Genomic DNA, 22,187 nt, shown 5'->3' with positions numbered 1-22,187 from the left:
TCATTTTCATTATTTTCCAGTATCAGTATGTATTCCTCTTCTTCTTCTGCCGACTAAGTCGGTTTCTCCTCTTTTTTGTATGATGAACGCTCATATATGTTTGGCACAGTTTTAGTTTGGATGCCCTTACTGACACAACCCTCTGCTTTTATCCAGGCTTGGGACCGGCCAACCGGTAGCACAATATTGTGCTGCCCAATGGGCTGCAGATAGTCAAAACAAAGAAGCAATCACATAAAAAAAAAGTCAGCACATAAGGTACAAAAATCACATACTACCTGTGTGAAAATATAAAGGATATGGGGATGGAAGAGATTCGGACCACAATGGCTCTCACTGTAGTAGTTGAAGGTTGAGTCCACTTCGATGTTTCTTCAACATCAGTGAATTTATCACAAATGGGTCTCGTTGTTAGCAAGCTCAGCTAAGGAATACCAGGCCGATAAGCAAGTTTACGTTGACGTTTCCACTCACCCAATTTATGAGTACTCACGATCCTCGTTGTATACCATACTCTTGAAGAATACACGAAAAGGATTCACCCTGGTAGGCATCTTGTCGAACCACACACTTGGTGCACGCCTACCACTATCTGTCAGCCACTAATATTCAGATTACATCATCTGCACAAGATGTAATTCACCTCTGTGCGTTTACCTCCACTGTTGGAGATTACCCAAGGTTTCTGCCTCATTACCCATTACTTCTTCCTCACCTGTTTCCTCATTACCCATTACTTCTTCCTCACCGTTTCTTTCACCAAATGTCCATTACAATTTGCACCAACCACGACCCTGTCTCCGACTGGGATTTATCTAGCTCCTAATCACATTATACGCAACACCCTCAATTTCAAGTTTCAGCCTTGTGACTCAATCTCAGACTCTTTTCACCTCCAAAATATTGTTATATAACACTTCCTTTAAAACATTCAAAGTCTCCACATTCAACTGTATGCACTGTGGTTTGCTCATCTTTTTCTGCCCAGGAATTTGAGAGCCCTCCTTCGTTGCCTAACCACAATGGCTGAATTAACTCCAGCTCCCTGCAGATTAAAGAGTTCTGGGGGCGGACGTTGTCAACGACTGAGACAAACTGGAATTCTTTCGAGGAACGCTCATATTTGTTTGACCAAATTTTAAACCGATGCCTTTCCTGACACAACCTTCATCATTTATCCGGGCTTGGGACCAAGATTCAGTTTGCCCTGGCTTGTGCCCCCATAAAGCTGCATTTGTCTGCTCTTCTTATTGTCGGAAAAATATGCATTAAAAAAATTGTTATTTGAGAAGGAGGCAAACAGTTTTTCAACAAAAACTCTACAGCATGCAGTTAATTTGCCAGAGATTCAATCTATAGCATAATTTCACAATGTAGCCTACCACTCCACCAGAAAAATATCCTTCAACAAAATAGGTGTGGAAAATAAACATTAGTAAACTTTATGCAACATTTTTTGCAACATCATTTTAAATTCCAAATTGCAACATCGATGGGAAATGGCAAGCAATCCTGCTGTTTCTGCTGCTGGTGTTTGGTTTTTATAAAGGAAGTGCACTGAAATTTCCCACCTGTAGAGAATTGCTGGAAGGCTGGATGGTTTCCCCTGAGTTCCCCCATCTTTCTTGCTAGACTTCCTCTCTTTGGGGACCTTTAAAACAGCTGGAGTGTTTAGTTCCTGTACAATGGCAGAAAGTCACAGCTGTGTTAAGTTCCAGAAGTGGTCAAGTTCCATCCATGAAACACAGTCCTGCATTTGAAAGTTCCTACCCATGTACTGTGGATAAAATCCATTTCTTTTCCAATAGTGTGTTCACTGCATTTTTTTTTTTTGGGGGGGGGGGGGGATAAAGACGATAATTTGTAGGGGGGTTTTCAGGTCTTCAACAAATAAATAGCATTGCATTTTAATGCAGTGCAGCATGAAACCTAAATGGACCCATTTAACTCAATGTTTTAGTCACCTCAGTACCACTTCATAAAAACTGTACCATTTCATAAATGTTCTATAAATACTGATAACTGTCAAAGGTATCTTTTGGTGTACGCTGTATTTTGTTTCATCCTCTGGCTGTTGCGAGGCAGCGAGTAAACAGATGAGACCACGCGGCCCACTGCCTGCGGTTAGAGATGTTGCTCTCAGTCCAGAGCAAGTGTTTTTACCATTAGTTTTCTTTCATCCAAAAATTCATGCGGAAGACCATATTGCGTCCTGCAAATTTTTGGGGCACAAAATCCCTTTTTCCGCTGAATTTTAAAGGAAGTAATTTTTTTTCCTGGCAGCGCACTTTATGGTCATGCCAACTTAGAAGCTGCTTCTCTTTAGCCATTAAAAGCCTATGATACCTTGGTTGCTGGTAAGGATCTGTGAAAGAACGAAGGTGGTATGTCTATTTGCTTGACATGCACACAGTCTGTAAGTTTAAAGAATGTCTCAATTCTTGACCATATTGGAGCCTGATTCCATATACTTGGATATTTTTTCAATTCAATGCAACTCAAAACTAGGAGGTATTCAAACAGATTGTTTCCTCTTGCAATTAAATTCTTGATCAGCAAACCTATTATTTTCTGCCTTGCACTGTTGTTGGGACACAACAGGAAGCAGAACTGGAGGTCGCAGAAATGAAGATGTTGAGGTTCTTGCTTGGAGTGAACAGGTTAGATAGGATTAGAAACGAGCTCATTAGAGGGACAGCCAAAGTTGGATGTTTTAGAGACAAGGTTAGAAAGAGCAGACTTAGATGGTTTGGACATGTTCAGAGACGAGAGAGTGAGTATATTGGTAAAAGGGTGCTGAGGATGAAGAGCGAGAGGAAGACCAAAGAAAAGGTTGATGGATGTTGTGAGGGAAGACATGAGGACAGTGAGTGTTACAGAAGAAGAAGCACGAGATAGGCTTAGATGGAAAAATATGACACGCTGTGGCGACCCCAAACGGGACAAACCGAAAGAAAAAAAAGAAGACTGTTGTTGGGACACACCCTCACATCCTGCTGGTCCAGTATTAGTATTAATAATGTATATTGTAGACCAATGGACAATTGGTCACTTTAAACTGCACCCTTTGCATAGTTGTCATTACACTGGTCTATAACGGTGATCCGCGAATAAGTCAAGGCACACTGTATAAGCTTAACATAATGTGGGGGTTGATGCATTCTTACCTGCTCTAAATGCTAGAAGACTGCATATTTGCACAACTGGGACTATAATAAGAAAAAAATCCCATTAAGTTATCAACATGAATGTCGTACCAGGGCGGCACCGTCTGCCGGAAACAAATTCCTTATGTACGGTTATATACTTGGCCATTAAAGCTGATTCTGATTCAGAAGGAGCCATATTCCCACATTCAGCAGAAATGTGGTCATATCAGGCGAGAGGACAGTTGCTCTGGATTGGCACACTGCGGTGTGGTCCCCCTTTTTACCTAGGGGGACCACAGAGTGTATTCCAATTACAGAGGGATCACACTTTTCAGCCTTCTTCATGAGGTCATTCATGGGTACAGGAGAGGGGCTCTATCAGGAAGTAACAGCTCAGATTTAAGAAGAGCAGTGTAATTTTTGTCGTGGCTGTGGAACAGTGACACGTCTCTACACAGTAGGGTACTCAAGGGTGCATGGGAATTAGCCCAACCAGTTTTCAATAGCTTTGTGGACTTGGGACAAGAATTAATTTCCTGAGGGTTTCTGTGGAGGGTGTAGAGTGAGTAAGGCGTACCGACCACACCCCCAGTAAGGATTGTTCGGCCCCTGTACAACTAGTATCACAGTTTGGTCGGCATTGCTGACAGAATGTCAGATTAGTTTGTGGTGAGGGTTGGACTCAATTAAGGGTGCTGATTGTCAAAGATACTTCATGAACAGAATTTCTAGGGTCAGCCAAGAAAACAGATATCGGTCTGTCATGGTGAAGAAAGAACAGAACTAAAAGGCAAACCTCTTGCTTTCCTGGTTGATGTACATTCTTAGCCTTAAACGATGTCACAAGCTTGTCAGTCATCGGTGTGTCGTTGTCATTAAAAAAAAAAAAAAAGGATCTGCGCTCAAAGGAAAAGCTCTCAACTTATTGGTCGATCGATGTTCCTACCCTCACCTATGGTCACACGCTGTGGATCATGACCGAAAGAACAAGATCCCGGATACAAGCGCCCAAAATGAGTTTCCTCACCAGGGGTGTCCTGACTCCCTGGGAGATAGGGTGAGAAGTTTTCTCATCAGGTAAAACAGGACTTTGGTGTTATATTTTGGTGTTTCTTGAACAGCTCCATCAAAAACAATTGATGTTTGGGGCCTCAGTAGAAAAGGGTGGCCTCTTGATGGCTGGTCGGGTTCCGAACACCAGAGGGGTGGATGTCTGGCGACGTATTCACTGCTCTGTCTGCTAGTGCCTTTTTAGTTTTTGGAATGCCGTCTATAAATTAGGCTTGCGACGCAAAGTTTTGTTTTCAAGTTTGTGTTTCGCCCGTCACACCGTCCTCTTGGTTTAGGCCTTCACTTATGTAAGCCAGAATGACAAAAAATTGGGATATGGTCAAGTGGGATCACTAGGTCCCCCTGCATCCTTTAACTGGGGAATGTGTTAGCAGATTTATGTTTTAGATATACTGTATGCGTATATACCATATATTAGATCTATTAGTTCTCCCTTCAACTTTCACTGGTTTTGTCCTGTTGTAGCTTCAAGTTCTCCCAGTCTGGGTGTTCCTCATGTGATGTTGTTCTTAAAGGTCCACTGTCATGAAATCCATGATTTTTAGTATGTTATTAATGAAAAAAAAAAAAAAAAACGGCAGCCAGTATGGACCCATCCATTTTTTTCACCATAAAACATGATTTTGACATATATGGCTTTTTGTAACGCCCGCCATGAAAATCCTCTCGAGGGATTTGTTTTCATGAAGAAGCAGGAAGTGACGTACAGGGCAGTAATGCACTCAAGCGATCTCGTATGTTTATCCTAGTTTTACCTGCTGGAAGGTAGCTCATTGTTCCTTCGTGTTAGGCAAAATGCTGGCTCGTTGTATTGCTGGATATTGCTCGAACATTCGGGAAGATGGATTTGCTTTTCATACTTTTCCAAAAGACCTGGTTCATCGTGACAAATGGATCGCACAGATGTAAAGGACAAGAGCTTCATGGGTTCAAAATGACAGGTAGGTGTGTATACTGCTACAAAAAAAAAATAATAGTTGGAGGGGGGGCGTAATCCGTAAATCAGGGGTGCTAAATGTGTCGATGTGCCACACCAGCTGAAGCCGTGATTGGCGGATGCGGCGCCGCCGCGGTGGCTCATCGTGGCACAGGACCATGGTGGCTCATCTACGCCGCGGAGGTGGATCGGACGGGGAAGCGGTTTGGCCGCGGCATCGTCGTTGCTCGCGGGGGGCATTGTTTTTACCATTGCTGGGGAGGTGGATCGGACAGGGAGGCAGTTTGACCGCGACGGTAGTTGTTCATCGCTGCCACGGAGGTGGATCGAGTGGGGAGGTGGTTTGGCCGCATACAGTTTGGCCATGATCCGCATATCATCTAAATATGGCTCGAAACGATAGGGTAATATCTCTCCGGTCACTCGGTTGTGAGATGTTCTCTTCTTCGAAAAGAGATTCCGTGTCAGAAGGGGTGTGTTCCTCTCCCATAGTAAGTGGCACAGCGTGTTTTCAATAGCGGATGTCCCAGTGTGACGTTACGGGCAGAAGATGCAGCCAATATGGTGACCACTTGGATGTCGAATGAGACTTCCGCAACTTTGCGCATGGATGACGCACTCTCCGCTCATATTTATTTTTTCGTACAGACAATGATGTGAGACCGCATCTTCCTCTCTAACACCAAGAACCCCTTCTCTGCTCTTCCTCTTGCTCTTTTGCCTGGCAGCTACATCCTTATGACCCTTCTACCAATATAACGTGTTCCCCCGTGATTGGGGGGTTATGTTCCTTAATCCCCACAAATAAGGAAAATTTGGAAATCATGAATACAGTACTAATATACCTATGTATAGGTACCATATTTCTGTAACCATAAATTGCACTTAAAAGTTTACATTTTGTCTAAAATGGACATCATACCTTATGTGCACAATTGCTGTGTGACTTCACTAATGAAGTACACTTGAATTCACTGATTACACTTAGCATGCAAGCCAGCACGTATTTTAGTATTTATGTAAGCTACTTTCTGATGACGCTTCCAAAGCAGTGAGGAACAATTGCAATTCATATCTGTAAGCAGAAAAAGCTTATATTGCCTCACGCACCGCCTGCGTAGGCAGGTCATTAGAGACAATTTGGTACACACTCAGTGTCACATCAAAACTAATATCACACCCCTGCAAACAGAATAACAGATTGCAATTTATGTAAAAAAGCATTACAAGAAATAATTGACACAAAACATCCACCTTAAATGCTATTTACACGATCTCGGGATGCTTTGCAGTGCTGCCAGCACACTTTGCAGTACTCAGGAACTCTTTAGTCTAACCTCATCTGTCACGCTACCTATTAACACTTCAAACATGAAGGGGCTTAAAGCTGATCACTGATGCAGTTCCACCTCCACATTAACTTCTTCTGTCACACCTCACATCTGTTCTTCCGGTCTCATATATGTCCTGCACAATTTTAACATACAGTACTTCTCTGTCACACCAGACTCCTGCATGAAGTACCTCAGTTCCTCTCTTGGCACTCTATCATAGGTTTTCTCTAAATCCACAAAGGCACAACGTAGGTGCTTCTGACCTTCTCTGTACTTTTATTATCCTCAAGGCAAATAATGCATCTGTGGTACTTTTTCTAGGCATGAAACCACACTGTTGCTCGCAAATACTTCTGTCCTGAGTATAGGCTCCACTACTCTTTCCCATAATGTCATTGTGTGAATCAACTTTATTCCTCTATACAGTGGTGCCTTGGTTCTCGAACACAATCCATTCCAGAAGGCCGGTTGAAAACCAAACGGTTCAAAAACCAAAGCACATTTTTCCATTACAATGAACATGTACAATGAATGAAAATTAAATAATGCGTTCCAAGCCTAAAAAATATTTTTTTAAGTTATTTTTTTTTAGCTTTTCCTGATAATAAACTGCATAATAGAAATACATGTATAGTTTAAATACTTTATATAATTAAATCATTGACGAAATGTATTTATTTTTTGCTTAAAATGTATGCTTTAGCCTAGTAGAGTATGCTAGGCTGGGAGTGCATTGCGGTTTCTGTAGCGACTCAGCCCCTGCCTTTTAAACCTTCTTTTATTAACAAAAGTGCAGAATAACTTTAAACAAGCAATAATGAGGGGGTTGGGGGGGAAACCAAATTGTTTTTTATTTCCATAGAAAGTACGTAAAGTGTAAAAAAAAAAATGTACTTGCAACTCGAGGTAGGGTTAACATGTCCATTACAATCTGCACCAATCACAACACTCTCTGTCTGGTACAATCAGAAGTACTTCATTTAATTTGTTCCAGAATTTCACCTCTAGGTCACATCCTGTAGCATAGCTGCAAATCACATGATACATCCATCCATTTTCTGAGCTGTCTATCCTCACGAGGGTCACAGGAATGCTGCAGCCCATCCCAGCTGACATCGGCCAGGAGCCAAGGCTACACCCTGAACTGGTTGCAATCCAATCGCAGGGCACACAGAAACGAACAACAGCCGCACTCACAATGACACCTAGGGGCAATTTAGAGTGACCAATTAATGCGTGTTTATGGGATCTGGGAGTAAACCGGAGTGCCCGGAGAAATCCCATGCAGGCACGGGGTATGGGCATGTATGTGAGGTACCATATCATGGTGCTCATGAGACAGTGAGGAACAAGTGCAATTTTACATTTGTAAGCAGAAGAAGCTTACATTGCCCTAAACACTGACAGTTGAGCCAAGTCATTACTCAAAATGTTGTTTACACTCACGGTGTCACATCTTAAGTAAAATTATCACACCACAGCAAACAAAATAGCATAACTAGCAAATTACAAATAACAATGACTAAAGAAATGAGTGACACAAAAAATGTACTTCAAACGATAAATGATACAGATAATGGTATCAGTCAAAACTCAAGGCTGCATTCTTGATATCGGATCAGAAGTTAAAAGGTTGGTCAGGACATCCCTGCTTTGTGTGGGCTTGGCTCCCAATGACTCTCACGTAACCTTAATCATGAGTATTGCATACAAACACTGTAAGAGAATACCTTGATCATTTTAAAACCATCATATTTGGCAAACCGCCGAGAATATTTATGCTTTGCAATTGGTTACTATAGAAATGGAGATTCATGCATTATTACCAGTTGCTCGGTATAACTAACTGCTAACCTCCACAATGGACCTTTCCGATCTGTCAATCGCTTGTACAATAATAGCCAATCAGATAGCTGTATTGTCTTAACCCCTGGCTTGACACGCCCCTCTTGTCATCATGTCCCCCAAGCAATGCTGGTTATCAGTCGCATGCGCTTTGAAAAGTTAGTTACGAACAAAATGGTCCTTACATGGGCTTGGGGAACATGGAATTCTGATTAAAGATATCGGGCTAGGTTGCAAGGGGCCCGGTTGATTCATTTTCCATAGCCTAAAACACAGTTGATGAAGTGTCTATGATGGATTAAGGCTCGTGGAAGACCGCACGTACAACTAAGTGTGGACAATATCAACAAACACAAGGCTGTATGTTCGAAGGTTAGGGAGAAGTCACTTCTTTGAGTTTGATTTCATTATTATCAGTGCTTTATACATTGCAGGAGAACAACTTTCACGTTGTTAGCGTATCACTGACCTACTGAATGAAGTAATTTTATGTCGAAGAGTCGAAGTCACTTCTCTGAGTTTGATTTAATTATTATCAGTGCTTTATACATTGCAGGAGAACAACTTTCACGTTGTTAGCGTATCACTGACCTGCAATAATGATATTACTCATGACCTGTCCAAGTAAAAAGTACTCACCCTGCTTTACTTGTATAGTACGATTCCACTATTTTATCCTGTTGGATTTCAAAATATGAAATTTGTGAAGCGTCAAACTTTTTTGCATCAATCGTCAACGTTTCGCTGTAACTCTGACATTGCGTCCTGCTCCGTCCAAAATCTTAATTCCATGTAGATATCCTTGTGTGAAATAGTGGAGACTTCTCTGTAGAACCCTCTTGGACATGTCTGGCACATTTGGCAAAAAACAATCCACAATATTACCGTGAATATGCGATACAGAATCCACTTCAAACTTGTTCAGTCACCATTTTGGAAGATTGCGGGAGATGGCAACTGTAGCTAAGGGGGGCAGAGCTGAAGATCACCAGTCGGAAAGGTCCATTGTCAGGTCAAGCTGCTGATTTATTTTATAAATGAATGAATGAATGAATTTCACGATCAATGGAAAAGGAAATAGATTCAGAAAATGTGTGAAAAGGTGGGAATGGTACCTGCCCAAGGATGTCCCCAAGCAGAGTCCACATAGCCTGGCCTTCACTTCGCAGATCTCCATTGACATTTAACAGCTCCTCTAGAGATTCACAGAGCTTCATGCATTCATGCGTGACACAGGAGAAAACATTTGATCAGTGTTGCTCCACATCTCATTTATTACTGCAGTTATTGTAAGTATATTCCACAAGTGTTGTCTGTGCTGTGCCAGTTGTATCTATATCTAATTCTTAAATATATGTTAATCTATGGATTAGAACATCTCAACTGATTTTGACTGATAAGCAGTCAACGTATTAGAATGGCAGCTAAGTTCAAATGTTCACATGTTACATATTCTTTGTCTCCACTCCAAATCTTAATTTGGGATTCATCTTCAAAAATCTTCTTTAAATCTGTACTCCAACAAAGAAAAGATGTACCCAAACATATTCCCGACTTGACATTCGCAAATTCAGGTCTTAATTACTATAGGCCTGTTGCCTTGACATTTGTGGTTATGAAGTCCTTTGAAAGCCTTGTGGTGAAGCACCTTAAGATCATCCCAGGTACCCAACTGGCCCCACTGCAGTTTGCCTATCGAGTAAACAGGTCTGCAGATGATGCCATCAACATGGGTCTGAACTTCATCCTTGAACATCTTGACAGCAAGGCTCCAGCACTCCCGTGACACTTGTGAGGATAATCAGCTAGGATGTGGGGATCCTGTTTCTGGACTTCAGCTCTGCGTTTAACAACATCCTCCCTGATCTCCTCTCCTGCAAACTTCTCCAGCTCAGCATCTCGCCTGAAATCTCCCCGTGGATCTACAACTTCTCGATGGGCAGGACACAGCAGGTGAGGCTGGGGGACACCACCTCATCCACGCGCACTATCAGCACTGGGGCACCCCAAGGTTGTGTCCTCTCCCTCTGCTCTTCTCGCGCCACACGCACAACTGCACCTTGTGGCATCCGACTGTCAAACTCCTGAAGTTCGCACAAGAGACCACAGTCATCGGCCTCATCAAAGACGGCAACGAGTCTGCGTATCAATAGGAAGTGGTGAGACTGGAGCTTTGGTGTGGTCAACACAACCTGGTGAACACTCTAGAGACTTGGGAGATGATTGTGGACTTCACATGACATCCTTCACCACAGCTGCCACTGACGCTGTCCAACTGTCTTGTATCAACTGTCGAGACCTTCAGGTTTTTGGGAATTACAGTCTCAGAGGACCTGAAGTGGGGAATAAACATCAACTCCATCCTCAAAAAAGCCCAGCAAAGGATGTACTTGGAGCTTCTGAGGAACCACGGTCTATCACAAGAGCTGCTGAGACAGTTCTACACAGCGGTTATGCGAACAGTACTGTGTACCTTCATCAGTCTGGTTTAGGGCCGCCACACAAAAGGACAACCTCAGCCTAGAATGGACAATCAAAACCACTGAACGGATTGTTGCCACCACGCTACCGACTATGGAGGACTTGCACACAATGTGAACTAGGTCCAGAGCAGGCAGGATCCTTTCAGACCCTCCACATCTTGGTCACCAGATCTTACAGCTCCTTCTGTCGGAAATGCGCTACAGATCAATGAAAGTCAAAAGTAACAGGCATTTGAACTGCGTTTTCCCTCTGGCAATTGAGTCATTAAGTTCTTGATCACCGAACCTACTATTTTTCTGCCTTGTGCCATGTTAAGATACTCACATCCTGCTGGTCCAATCAGTATTAGAATTAGTAATATATAGGGTTAGGCATAAAAATGTGTTTTCACAGTAGATAAATCATCTTCTTCTTTTTCTTTCGGCTTGTCACATTAGGGGTCGCCACAGCGTGTCATCTTTTTCCATTTAAGCCTAAGTCTCGTGCATCCTCCTCTCTAACACCCACTGCCCCCATGTCCTCCCTCACAACATCCATCAACCTTTTCTTTGGTCTTCCGCTTATCTTTTGCCTGGGAGCTCCATACTCAACACCCTTCTACTAATATACTCACTCTCTCGTCTCTGAACATGTCCAAACCATCTCAGTCTGCTCTCTCTAACGTTGTCTCCAAAACATCCAACTTTGGCTGTCCCTTTAATGGGCTTGTTTCTAATCCTATCCAACCTGTTCACTCCGAGCAAGAACCTCAGCATCTTCATTTCTGCTACCTCCAGTTCTGCTTTGTTGTTTCTTCAGGGCCACCATCTCTAATACGTACATCATAGCAGGCCTCCCCACTGTTTTATAAATTTTGCCTTCATCCTGGCAGATACTCTTCTGTCACATAGAACACCAGATACCTTCCACCAACTGTTCCACCCCACTTGGACCTGTTTCTTCACTTCCTTACCACACTCTCCATTTCCCTGGATTGTTGACCCCAAGTATTTGAAGTCGTGCATCTTCGCGATCACTTCTTGCTGGAGCTTCACACTTCCTCCTCCGCCCCTCTCATTCACGCACATATATTCTGTTTTACTATGGCTAATCTTCATTCCTCTCCTTTCCAGTGCGTACCTCCATCTTTCTAATTGTTCCTCCGCCTGTTTCCTGCTTTCATTGCAGATCACAATATCATCTGCAAAAATCATTGTCCAAGGGGAATCCAGTCTAACTTCGTCTGTCAGCCTATCAATTACTTCCACAAACAGGAAGGGGCTCAGCGCGGAACCCTGATGCAGTCCCACCTTTACCTTAAGTTCTTATATACACACCAACGGCACATCTCACTGCTGTTCTGCTCCCCTCATACATGTCCTATACTATTCTAACATATTTCTCCGCCACACCAGCCTTTTACATTGAGTACCATAGTTCCTCTCTTGGTACTCTGTCATAGGCTTTCTCTAGGTCTACAAAGATACAATGTAGCTTCTTCTGACCTTCTCTGTACTTTTCCATGAGCATCCTCAAGGCAAATAGTGCATCTGTGGTACTCTTTCTAGGCATGAAACCATGCTGTTGCTCGCAGATACTTATTTCTGTCCTGAGTCTAGCCTCCACTACTCTTTCCCATCACTTCATTGTGAGGCTCATCATCTTTATTCCTCTGTAGTTTCCACAGTTCTGAACATTGCCTTTGTTCTTAAAAATGGGGACTAGCACACTTGTCCTCCATTCTTCTGGCTTCTTCTCTCCCGCTAGTATTCTATTGGATAAGTTGGTCAAAAACTCCACAGCCACTTCACCAAATGGCTTCCATACCTCCACTGGTATGTCATCGGGACCTACTGTCTTTCCATTTTTCATTCTGTTCAGTGCCTTTCTAACTTCTCCCTTACTAATCAAAGCCACTTGCCGGTCATTCACGCTTGCCTCTTCTACTCTGCCTTCTCTCCCATTTTCTTCATTCATTAACTTCTCAAAGTACTCTTTCCATCTACTTTGTACACTCCTGGAACCAGTCAATATATTCGCTATCCTTAATCACTTTTACTTGCTGCACATCCTTCCCATCTCTATCCCTCTGTCTGGCCAACCCAAAACTTTACTCTTCATCCTAGCAGAGACTCTTCTGTCACCTGACACACACTTTCTGTCAGCTGTTCCAACCTGCTTGGACCCGTTTCTTCACTTCCTTACCACACTCACCATTGCTCTGGATTGTTGACCCCAAGTATTTAAAGTCGTCCACCCTCACTATCTCTTCTCCCTGGAGCCTCACTTTTCTCCCTCCATCCACGCACATATATTGTTACACTTCAGCTAATCTTTATTCCTCTCTTTTCAGTGCATGCCTCCATTTTTCTAATTGTTCCTCCACCTGCTCCCTGCTTTCACTGCCGATAATGTCATCTGCGAATATCATGGTCCAAGGGGATTCCAGTCTAACCTCATCTGACAAGCTGTCCATTACCACAGCAAACAGGGAGGGGCTCAGAGCTGATCCCTGGTGCAGTTTCACCTCCACCTTAAATTCTTCTCTCACACCCACAGCACACTTCACGATTGTCTGTACTATACCAACATATTTCTCCCCCCCACCAGACTTTTGCATGCAGTACCACAGTTCCTCCCTTGGTATTCTGTCATGGGCTTTTTCTCAATCCACAAAGACACAATGTGGCTCCTCATCCTCAAGGCAAATAATGATACTATTTGTAGGCATGAAACCATACACATACATGGACATGCGCATAAATTGCATGTGATGGACCATCTGATTTATGACCCATAAAACATGTGAACTGATGGCCCAAAAAACAAGTTAGATACCGAAGGCAGATGTTTAAACAAAATATGGACTACTCATTACTTAGTGAAGTACTGAGGTACTGAGGTAAACCCATGTATTTAGTTTTTGGAGAGCAGATAGCTGTCTCTTGAATCACTGAGAGTGTGGAAACGGGTGATTTGATTCCAATGATGATGATTTGCTTTATGAAGCTTCATGCATCCAAGGACAAAGTGACCAGGACCAGCTTTATAATATCCTACACAATTGCTGGAACAGCAAGCCATTCTCAGAGAGTGAGTTTGTCAAAGAGTGCTCGGTGGATTCCACAGTAATCAAATCCCAAGATATATATATATATATAAAAAAAAAAAAAAAAAAAAAAAAAAAAAAAAAAAAAGAAGCATGCCAAACCGTCACCAAAAGGCTTGGTGACATTGCGGATTATTTGGAATTTCAACTGCGAAGTTAACTGTAAACAAATGCATGGACAAACTGAGCTGAAATGGGACAGACTGGTTGCTGTCAGTACTGATGGGTGTCCAAATCTAAATAAAGTCAGACTTTGAAACGCATCCACGACAAAATGACTGAACTAGATAATGAGGATAAATTCTTCTTTTCCTTTAGAGGTTGTCCTGTTCGGTGTCCCCACAGTGTGTCATCTTTTTCCATCTCAACCTATCTCATGCATCCTCCTTTCTAACACCCACTGCCCTTATGTCCTCCCTCACAACATCCATCAACCTTTTCTTTGGTCTTCCGCTCACTCTTTTGCCTGGGAGCTCCATACTAAACACCCTTCTACTAATATACTCACTCTCTTGTCTCTGAAAATGTCCAAACCATCTAAGTCTGCTCTCTCTAACCTTGTCTTCATAACATACAACTTTGGCTGTCCCTCTAATGAGCTCATTTCTAATCCTATCCAACCCGTTCACTCCAAGCAAGAACCTCAGCATCTTCATATCTGCTACCTCCAGTTCTGCTTCCTGTTGTTTCTTCAGTGCCACCCTCTCTAATCCGATGATGAGCAAAAATTGGTGTTGACAAAAATCAATGTTAAAATTCATCTATGTTGTTGACGAAAATGTTTATTCCATCAAAACATGGACATTAAATTACAAACAACTTGCTGCATTTTTAGAAGAACATGACAATGAACATTGTGACAGGCAGATTGCTCAGCCTGGAAAAGTGTTAAAAAGACTTTGGGTTCAAAGAAGTTGTGAGAGTACATGGCAGAGTTTGTATTTGCTGTTTATGCGACTGCTCTACTGAATGAACTGAGCATGAAACTGCAAGGCAAGGGCGTTTTTAATTCATGAAATGTTAGCCTTGTAAAGGCTTTCATTAGAAAGTTGTAGTTTCCTTCAAGTCTATTACAGGACAATACTCTCACTCACATGCGAACCCTGAAAGAATTCAAACTATCAGCTCATCACCTCAGCAGGTTTTCATCCATCTTAAGAGAACTGCATGTAGAGTTCTCATGCAGAGTTGATTGTTTCCAAAAAAAAAAAAAAAAAAAAAAAAAGAAGATTAAATGCACTTGGTTTCCCCTTACCTTGCCTACAGTGTGGAAAATAAACCACAAAAAAATAAAATAAAAATAAATAAAATGTTCAGCTAGAACTCATTGACCTGCAGTCAGATGCAGTACTGGCAGATCAGTATAAGTCAGCATCACTGCTGGAGTTCTGCTCCTTCCTCAAGAAGGAGAACTTCCCCAACCTTATGAGAGCATGCTCAGAAGATGTTAATTCTTTTTAGATCTGCCTACATATGTGAACAAATATTCTTCAGTAATGAAGGTTCATAAATCCAGGTACAGTTCCTCTCTTATGAATGATCGGCTTTCAGCTGTGTTTCGCACCTCATCCTCAAACATTCAACTTGACTTTGATGCACTTGTTAAAGTTCAACAAAGACTAGATTTTTCCCATCACTGAATGTGGAAATATAGGCTTGAAAAGGCATGATCAGAACCAGTGAAGTGGGAGATCTTCACTTTACTTTTGTTTTGCACCATTGTGCAATTTGACAATCATAATGTAACACCTATTAATTGCACAAAGACAATGTAAAGTATAGAAAGGTAAAAAACCCAGGATGTGATTTTGTGTTTATGTGACAAAAGCAGTTACACATTTTTCACAGTTTGGTTAACATTTGGTAAATGCCATTCCTCCATCCATCTTCTACAACTTTTCCGGGTCGAATTGCGGGGCAGTAGGTCCACCAGGGATGCTCAGACTTTCCTTTCCAGCTCTTCCAGGGGAATCTCGAGGCATTTCCAGGCCAGCCAAGAGAAGTAGTGTCTACAGCAAGGGTGCCCATACTTTTTTACCCCAAGATGTACTTCTCAAGCAGTGATAGGAGGAAGGGGGGAGCGATGTGTTTTTTTTTTTTTTTTAGAATGACCAATGATGAAATAGAATTACCAAGTCACAAAGATCTACACACTACAAAAATGCAAAACATTTTTATTTTAAAGTATATTGACGATTCCTTCTGTGTAAATGTATGTTTGTGTGCCTTCCATTACTGCATGAGCCAAAATTACACAACATTTTTTTTTTACTATCTGAGTTCACGTTGATGATCACAGCGCCATGTAACTGTACTCCTTTACGGCTGCAGAGACTTAATTGCAGATAATATTTAGGCCTCATTTTTAAAAGATCGTCTTGGAAGGACTTCTTGTTATTAACGATGATGTGACGAACCCGGAAAAAATGTTTCAGCGGCGGCTTTCGCTGTTGAACGATCTTGTGTGAAAAGTGACTGTTGTGCGGCCAGTTGGGATTTTCGTACGTTCACTTTTCTCATTCTCAGCCTGCTTTTGGGGTAACGTCAGTGTCGTATTTTCCATAAACCGTTCGAAAATGCCGCTCCACATTTCACTACACTGGCAGATGAGGCAAACGCACTTCCATCATGAAAAAGTTGTCCGTCTACCATTCCGTATGACAGTGATACATTTTTATCTTCTTTACTGCAGCATCCATACTCATGTTTATTAAGATTTGTTAAGCGAGAGCTTAAAATAGGTGGGAACTCACTGACAACGTGTTTTCCTCTACTGTCGTTGTTTCCACGTGAAAAAAAAAAAATGCATGTCTTTTTTTTTTTTTTCTTGGTAGGCCGTCACAATCGACGCATTGAGCACCCCTGCTCTACAGCATGTCTCGGATCATCACCGGGGTGTCTTTCTGGTGGGACGTGCCCGCAAAACCTCACTGAATCAGATGCCCCAACTAACTCATCTTCTTCTTTTCTTTCGGCTTGTCCCGTTAGGGGTCGCCACAGCGTGTCATCTTTTTCCATCTAAGCCCATCTCCTGCATCTTCCTCTCGAACCCCAACTGCCCTCATGTCTTCCCTCACCACATTCATAAACCTTCTCTTTGGTCTTCCTCTCGCTCTTTTGCCTGGGAGCTCCATCCTCAGCATCCTTCAACCAATATACTCACTCTCTCGCCTCTGAACATGTCCAAACCATCGAAGTCTGCTCTCTCGAATCTTGTCTCCAAAACATCCAACTTTGGCTGTCCCTCTAATGAGCTCATTTCTAATCCTATCCAACCTGCTCACTCTGAGCGAGAACCTCAACATCTTCATTTCTGCCACCTCCAGTTCTGCTTCCTGTTGTTTCTTCAGTCCCACCGTCTCTAATCCGTACATCATGGCCGGCCTCACCACTGTTTTGTAAACTTTGCCCTTCATCCTAGCAGAGACTCTTCTGTCACATAACACACCAGACATCTTTCGCCAGCTGTTCCAACCTGCTTGGACCTGTTTCTTCACTTCCTTACCACACTCACCATTGCTCTGGATTGTTGACCCTAAATATTTGAAGTCGTCCACCCTCACTATCTCTTCTCCCTGTAGCCTCACTCTTCCCCCTCCACTTTTGTCATTAACGCACATATATTCTGTTTTACTTCGGCTAATCTTCATTCGTCTCCTTTCCAGTTTATGTCTCCATCTTTCTAATTGTTCCTCTGCATGCTCCCTGCTTTCACTGCATATCACAATATCATTTGCGAACATCACGGTCCAAGGGGATTTCAGTCTAACCTCATCTGTCAGCCTATCCATTACCACTGCAAACAGGAAGGGGCTCAGAGCTGATCCCTGATGCAGACCCACCTCCACCTTAAATTCTTCTGTCACACCTAAGGCACACCTCACCATTGTTCTGCTGCCATCATACATGTCGTGTACTATTTTAACATACTTCTCTGTCTAAAGCTGTCTAAGAATACTGGTAAGTAAAACAATATTGGCCAGTACAAAGGAGAGGTGGTTATACTGTGTTTCAATATTTGAAAAATACGTAATTGAAAATAAATTGTTTAGGTTGTCAGCTCACCCTGTTGTACTCCACATGTAGTTTGTCTTGCTCATTTTCCAGCTTGTCTTTTAAGCTCTTCTGCTCAGAGATGTTGTCCTGAATCTGGATCATTCGTAAATTACGCTCTGAATATCAATGGGACAAAAATCAAAAGCAAAATCACAATCTATGTTCAGGAATACCAGTCTAACAATGACAGCTATGAACTCTACAGCTGGCTAAATATATATGCATTCAAGGTTATTTGCAGGTAGGGAATCGCTGCCTTAACTGGGATCACAATCATTAACTTGGGTTTTTTGTGGGGGACTAGGGGAGAGAACTTATTGTTCAGTAACAATCAAATTTGGTCATCAGGCAAAGACCCCAGAAGCAACACAGAAGTCAGGTACGTGCCGTGAATTTTTTTTTTTTTTTAATGATTTTTGCCTTCAGATAATCACAAGTGTTTGTCAATTAAATCTGTTCTGAGCATGGACAGTCACGTTTCAATGAAGAGATTAAAAAAAAACTAAATAAAATGGAATTTACCGTTTAAGAAGTACAGTAAAGTGGAAACTCAGGTTACAAATGACAAAGTTTGTAAATAATTCAGGTTATGTCTAAAGGTTTCGTGGAAAACATACCTTAGGTTACTTTTTATATTCGGTGAGCAAATGGATTCGGTATGTGTGAACGTAAGGGTTGATGTGGTGCTTTGACTCGCGGTGCATGACGTTCGTTGACTCCATGCATCACACTTTGATCTTCTTTTTCTTTCGGCTTGTCACATTAGGGGTCGCCACAGCGTGTCATCTTTTTCCATTTAAGCCTTAGTCTCGTGCATCCTCCTCTCTAACACCCACTGCCCCCATGTCCTCCCTCACAACATCCATCAACCTTTTCTTTGGTCTTCCTCTCACTGTTTTACCTGGCAGCTCCATCCTCAGAACCCTTGGACCAATATACTCACTCTCTCACTTCTGGACATGTCCAAACTATCGAAGTCTGCTCTCTCGAAGCTTGTCTCCAAAACATCTAACTTTGGCTGTCCCTCGGATGAGCTCATTTCTAAACCGATCTAACCTGCTCACTCCTAGTGAGAACCTTCATTTCTGCCACTTCCAGTTCTGCTTCCTGCTGTCTCTTCAGTGCCACCGTCTGTTATCCGTACATCATTGCCGGCCTCACCACTGTTTTATAAACTTTGTCCTTCATCCTAGCAGGGAATCTTCTGTCACATAACACACCAGACACATTCCGCCAGCTGTGCTAACCTGCTTGCACTCGTTTGTTCACTTCCCTACCACACTCACCATTGCTCTGGATTGTTTCAGCCAGGTATTTGAAGTCATCCACCCTCGCTATATCGTCTCCCGGGAGCCTCAGTCTTGCCCCTACAACCCTCTTATTCACATACATATATTCTGTTTTACTTCAGCTAATCTTCATTCCTCTCCTTTCCAGTGCATCCCTCCATCTTTCTAATTGTTCCTCCACTCACTCCCTACTTTCACTGCAGATCACAATATCATCTACGGACATCACGGTCCAAGGGGATTCCAGTTTAACCTCATCTGACAGGCTGTCCATTACCACAGCAAACAGGAAGGGGCTTAGAGCTGATCCCACTTCCACCTTCAGATTTGTCTTCAACAAGTGAAATGCAAACTCACTCGAAGTTGCGTGAATAATTGGCGATTGCATAATAGCTCACTTATTTGCCTTCAAAAACATTGGTTGGTTTTGGATTAAGCTTCGGGTCAACATCCATCTGCTCTAAGAAGTGGTGCACAATGAGTTCTGAAGTATTTGGCTCATTATGCAGAGAAAATATTGCCTACACTACATAATTAATGTTGGTGTTTTATCAGCAGTATGTCATCAATAAATGCAAGAGAACCAGTTTCATTTGCAGCCAAACACATCCAACTAGACATGGAACAGCTGAGCAGACCACTGTTCCATTACTTTTGTCCCTTAACAGTGTTTGGAATACTATCCAAACTTGTAATTCCTATGCCATCTAATTTAAATATACAAGGTACTATTATTGTCAATACTTCACTATGCATGACATACAGTTAATAGAAATATCGGTTCTCAGTGGCCTGCAGTGCAACATAAGTCAGTAAAAATAATAGAGATATAAGCTAAATAAAACATATACAGGATAAAAAGTGTTGTTTGAATGTGAAAAAAATTTAATGTAAATACCCTCAAATTAACTCTTGAGAACCCAAGACATCCAAACCAATTACTAACTAAATTAATCAAGAGGCATCAAAGGAACACAAAAAACATCACATTTGGAAACATTTACTAATTTACTTCCAGTTTACATATGACCCAGTGGGCCTTAACTACCAAAAAACAATGCATTTAATGCAGACACATGTGAGACGTTGGGTTTTAAGGTTAAAAAGAGCAACTGTGGTGCGTTGTGTTTATACAGTGGGCCCTTAATTAGACTGGGTCATATGTGACCCCATGGGTTCTCTCGAGTTGAAGCTGGAAGTCAGCAGTCAAAATATATATAATTTCAAATCCATTGTAATTGTGTTTACAGCCAAAAAGAGGGCATTGGACTGCCAATAGCAATTGACCTTACTTTATTCTTGAGCAAAAGCACTAAACAGCTAGAGTCATTGAAATTTGAACTATTACAAAATAGATTTTATGTCAGAAGGATATTGCAAGCACAGTGACCAGCAAAGATGAATTTGAAAAAGAAATGACTGATGGGACTCTTACCCAAGTAGTAATTGACAAAGTCTGCAGTGAGGGCAGGTTGCTTATGTTTCCGACGTCCATCCATGCTAGCATTGGTGTCATATGTGTCCACTGGAAAAATGTCTGTGCTGATACCCATTAGCTCTGCCTTTCGCATTAACTTCCTGATGGCTGAAGCGCTAGAGGTCAGGGGACGCGGCAGCTTTTCCCTTGGCACCCATGCTTGAGGTCGGGTGTTCCTGGAGAGCTCTGCTTTGGCACGGTATTGTTGCAGGCGAGTCATAATTCGAGCCTATGGGTGCAGATGCATTACCAACAGGCATAAATAAGAAAGTGTTTCTTTGCCAAAGTAATCAGGCCAACATTGAAAAAAATCTTTTCTCAATTGATTTAACTGGTTAAGTTAATGTTAAAGGAGGAGTTTGCAGTTTTGAAACTGCTAGATCTGAATATAGTTTCACGTCACTCGCCCCCACCAGCCCCCTCGCTTCTCTGCCCAAAGAAACACTCCAAGCTCACGAAGGTTACTGTACACAAAACACAAAGGCTGCATTGTTATTGCTAGTCATTGCCAAACACGAAATGTTAACGGTTGGATATTGTATTTTTTGGAACATACAAGCAGGGTTATAAATGTACCTGAAGTGAGGAAGGTGATGTTGGTTGTGCGAGCTCTAAGATCAGTGATGCATCCATCCGCATAAGATTCCCCTGTTACATATTTATCTGATTTGTCTCGAGAGATGTCCAAATGCTTCTTTTTAATTTTTGTTGCCAACCAGTCAAATAATCCAGCCAAGAAATTATATTATTCTAACTTTACGAGAGGCTACGAATACATGGAAAATGACATTTTTTGGTCACAACTTCTGCAGCAACATTCTCTAACACGCTGTTCTTGTCATGCTGTGACAAGTTTTACTATAATAATGAAATACAATTGGAGGTATAACATCTGGCCAAAGAGGCATGAATTTAAATTTTTTTTTTAAATCTTCTACTTTCAGGTCAGAGCGTTTTAAAAATACGGGTAGGGAGTGGAGGGTGGCTGCAAACTCCACCTTTAAATAAATTACAAAAATAAAAGTACAGTACACTAAGCAAGTAGTGCTGTATACTTTCTGCCCGAGGAGCTAATTCAATACTAATTATGTGGCATTTTACCTGAGCTTCAGGAGTAAGCTGTTTCTCTCGCTCGAGCAGAGACACCTTACAGTATGACTGCAAAGCCAAGTAGTTTTTTCTTTTCCATTTCCGATCAAAGCGATCTGCATGCTGCTTGCAGTAGGCAAAAAATGGATCCGCAATATCCTAAAGAACCAAAAAATATGCACATAATTTGAACGTTACAGGGACAGTAGGGATGTTATTGGTTTTAAGATCAGTATTTGATTCAATTTTTATAAGCATAAAAACGAAAATATATCGTCTCCTGAAGAAAAAAATACACATGACCATGAAATAAATCTTTCAAGATGGACATGCGATTCGACCACAAAAACGTTTTCCTCCAAGGGCTG

The 22,187-nt window shown here is 42.0% G+C and overlaps 1 protein-coding gene across 3 annotated transcripts in view; it reads right to left on the bottom strand.

Moving 5' to 3' along the window:
- phf14 (PHD finger protein 14) overlaps positions 1 to 22,187 on the bottom strand; it is a 151,466-nt gene that overhangs the window by 53,091 nt on the left and 76,188 nt on the right. For all 3 annotated transcript variants that reach the window (XM_061839130.1, XM_061839213.1, XM_061839304.1), the window contains exons 8-12: positions 21,832 to 21,978; positions 20,689 to 20,959; positions 17,974 to 18,080; positions 9,452 to 9,547; positions 1,572 to 1,678 (exon numbers count right to left, since the gene is read on the bottom strand). In XM_061839130.1, the coding sequence (XP_061695114.1) occupies positions 1,572 to 1,678; positions 9,452 to 9,547; positions 17,974 to 18,080; positions 20,689 to 20,959; positions 21,832 to 21,978 (728 nt within the window). The remainder of the gene's footprint in view (positions 1 to 1,571; positions 1,679 to 9,451; positions 9,548 to 17,973; positions 18,081 to 20,688; positions 20,960 to 21,831; positions 21,979 to 22,187) is intronic.

Source organism: Syngnathoides biaculeatus, chromosome 1, assembly GCF_019802595.1.
Source record: "Syngnathoides biaculeatus isolate LvHL_M chromosome 1, ASM1980259v1, whole genome shotgun sequence".
NCBI classification, from domain to species: Eukaryota; Metazoa; Chordata; class Actinopteri; order Syngnathiformes; family Syngnathidae; genus Syngnathoides; species Syngnathoides biaculeatus.
The sequence above is the reverse complement of the archived record's forward strand: the minus strand, read 5'-3'. Positions and strand labels throughout refer to the sequence as shown.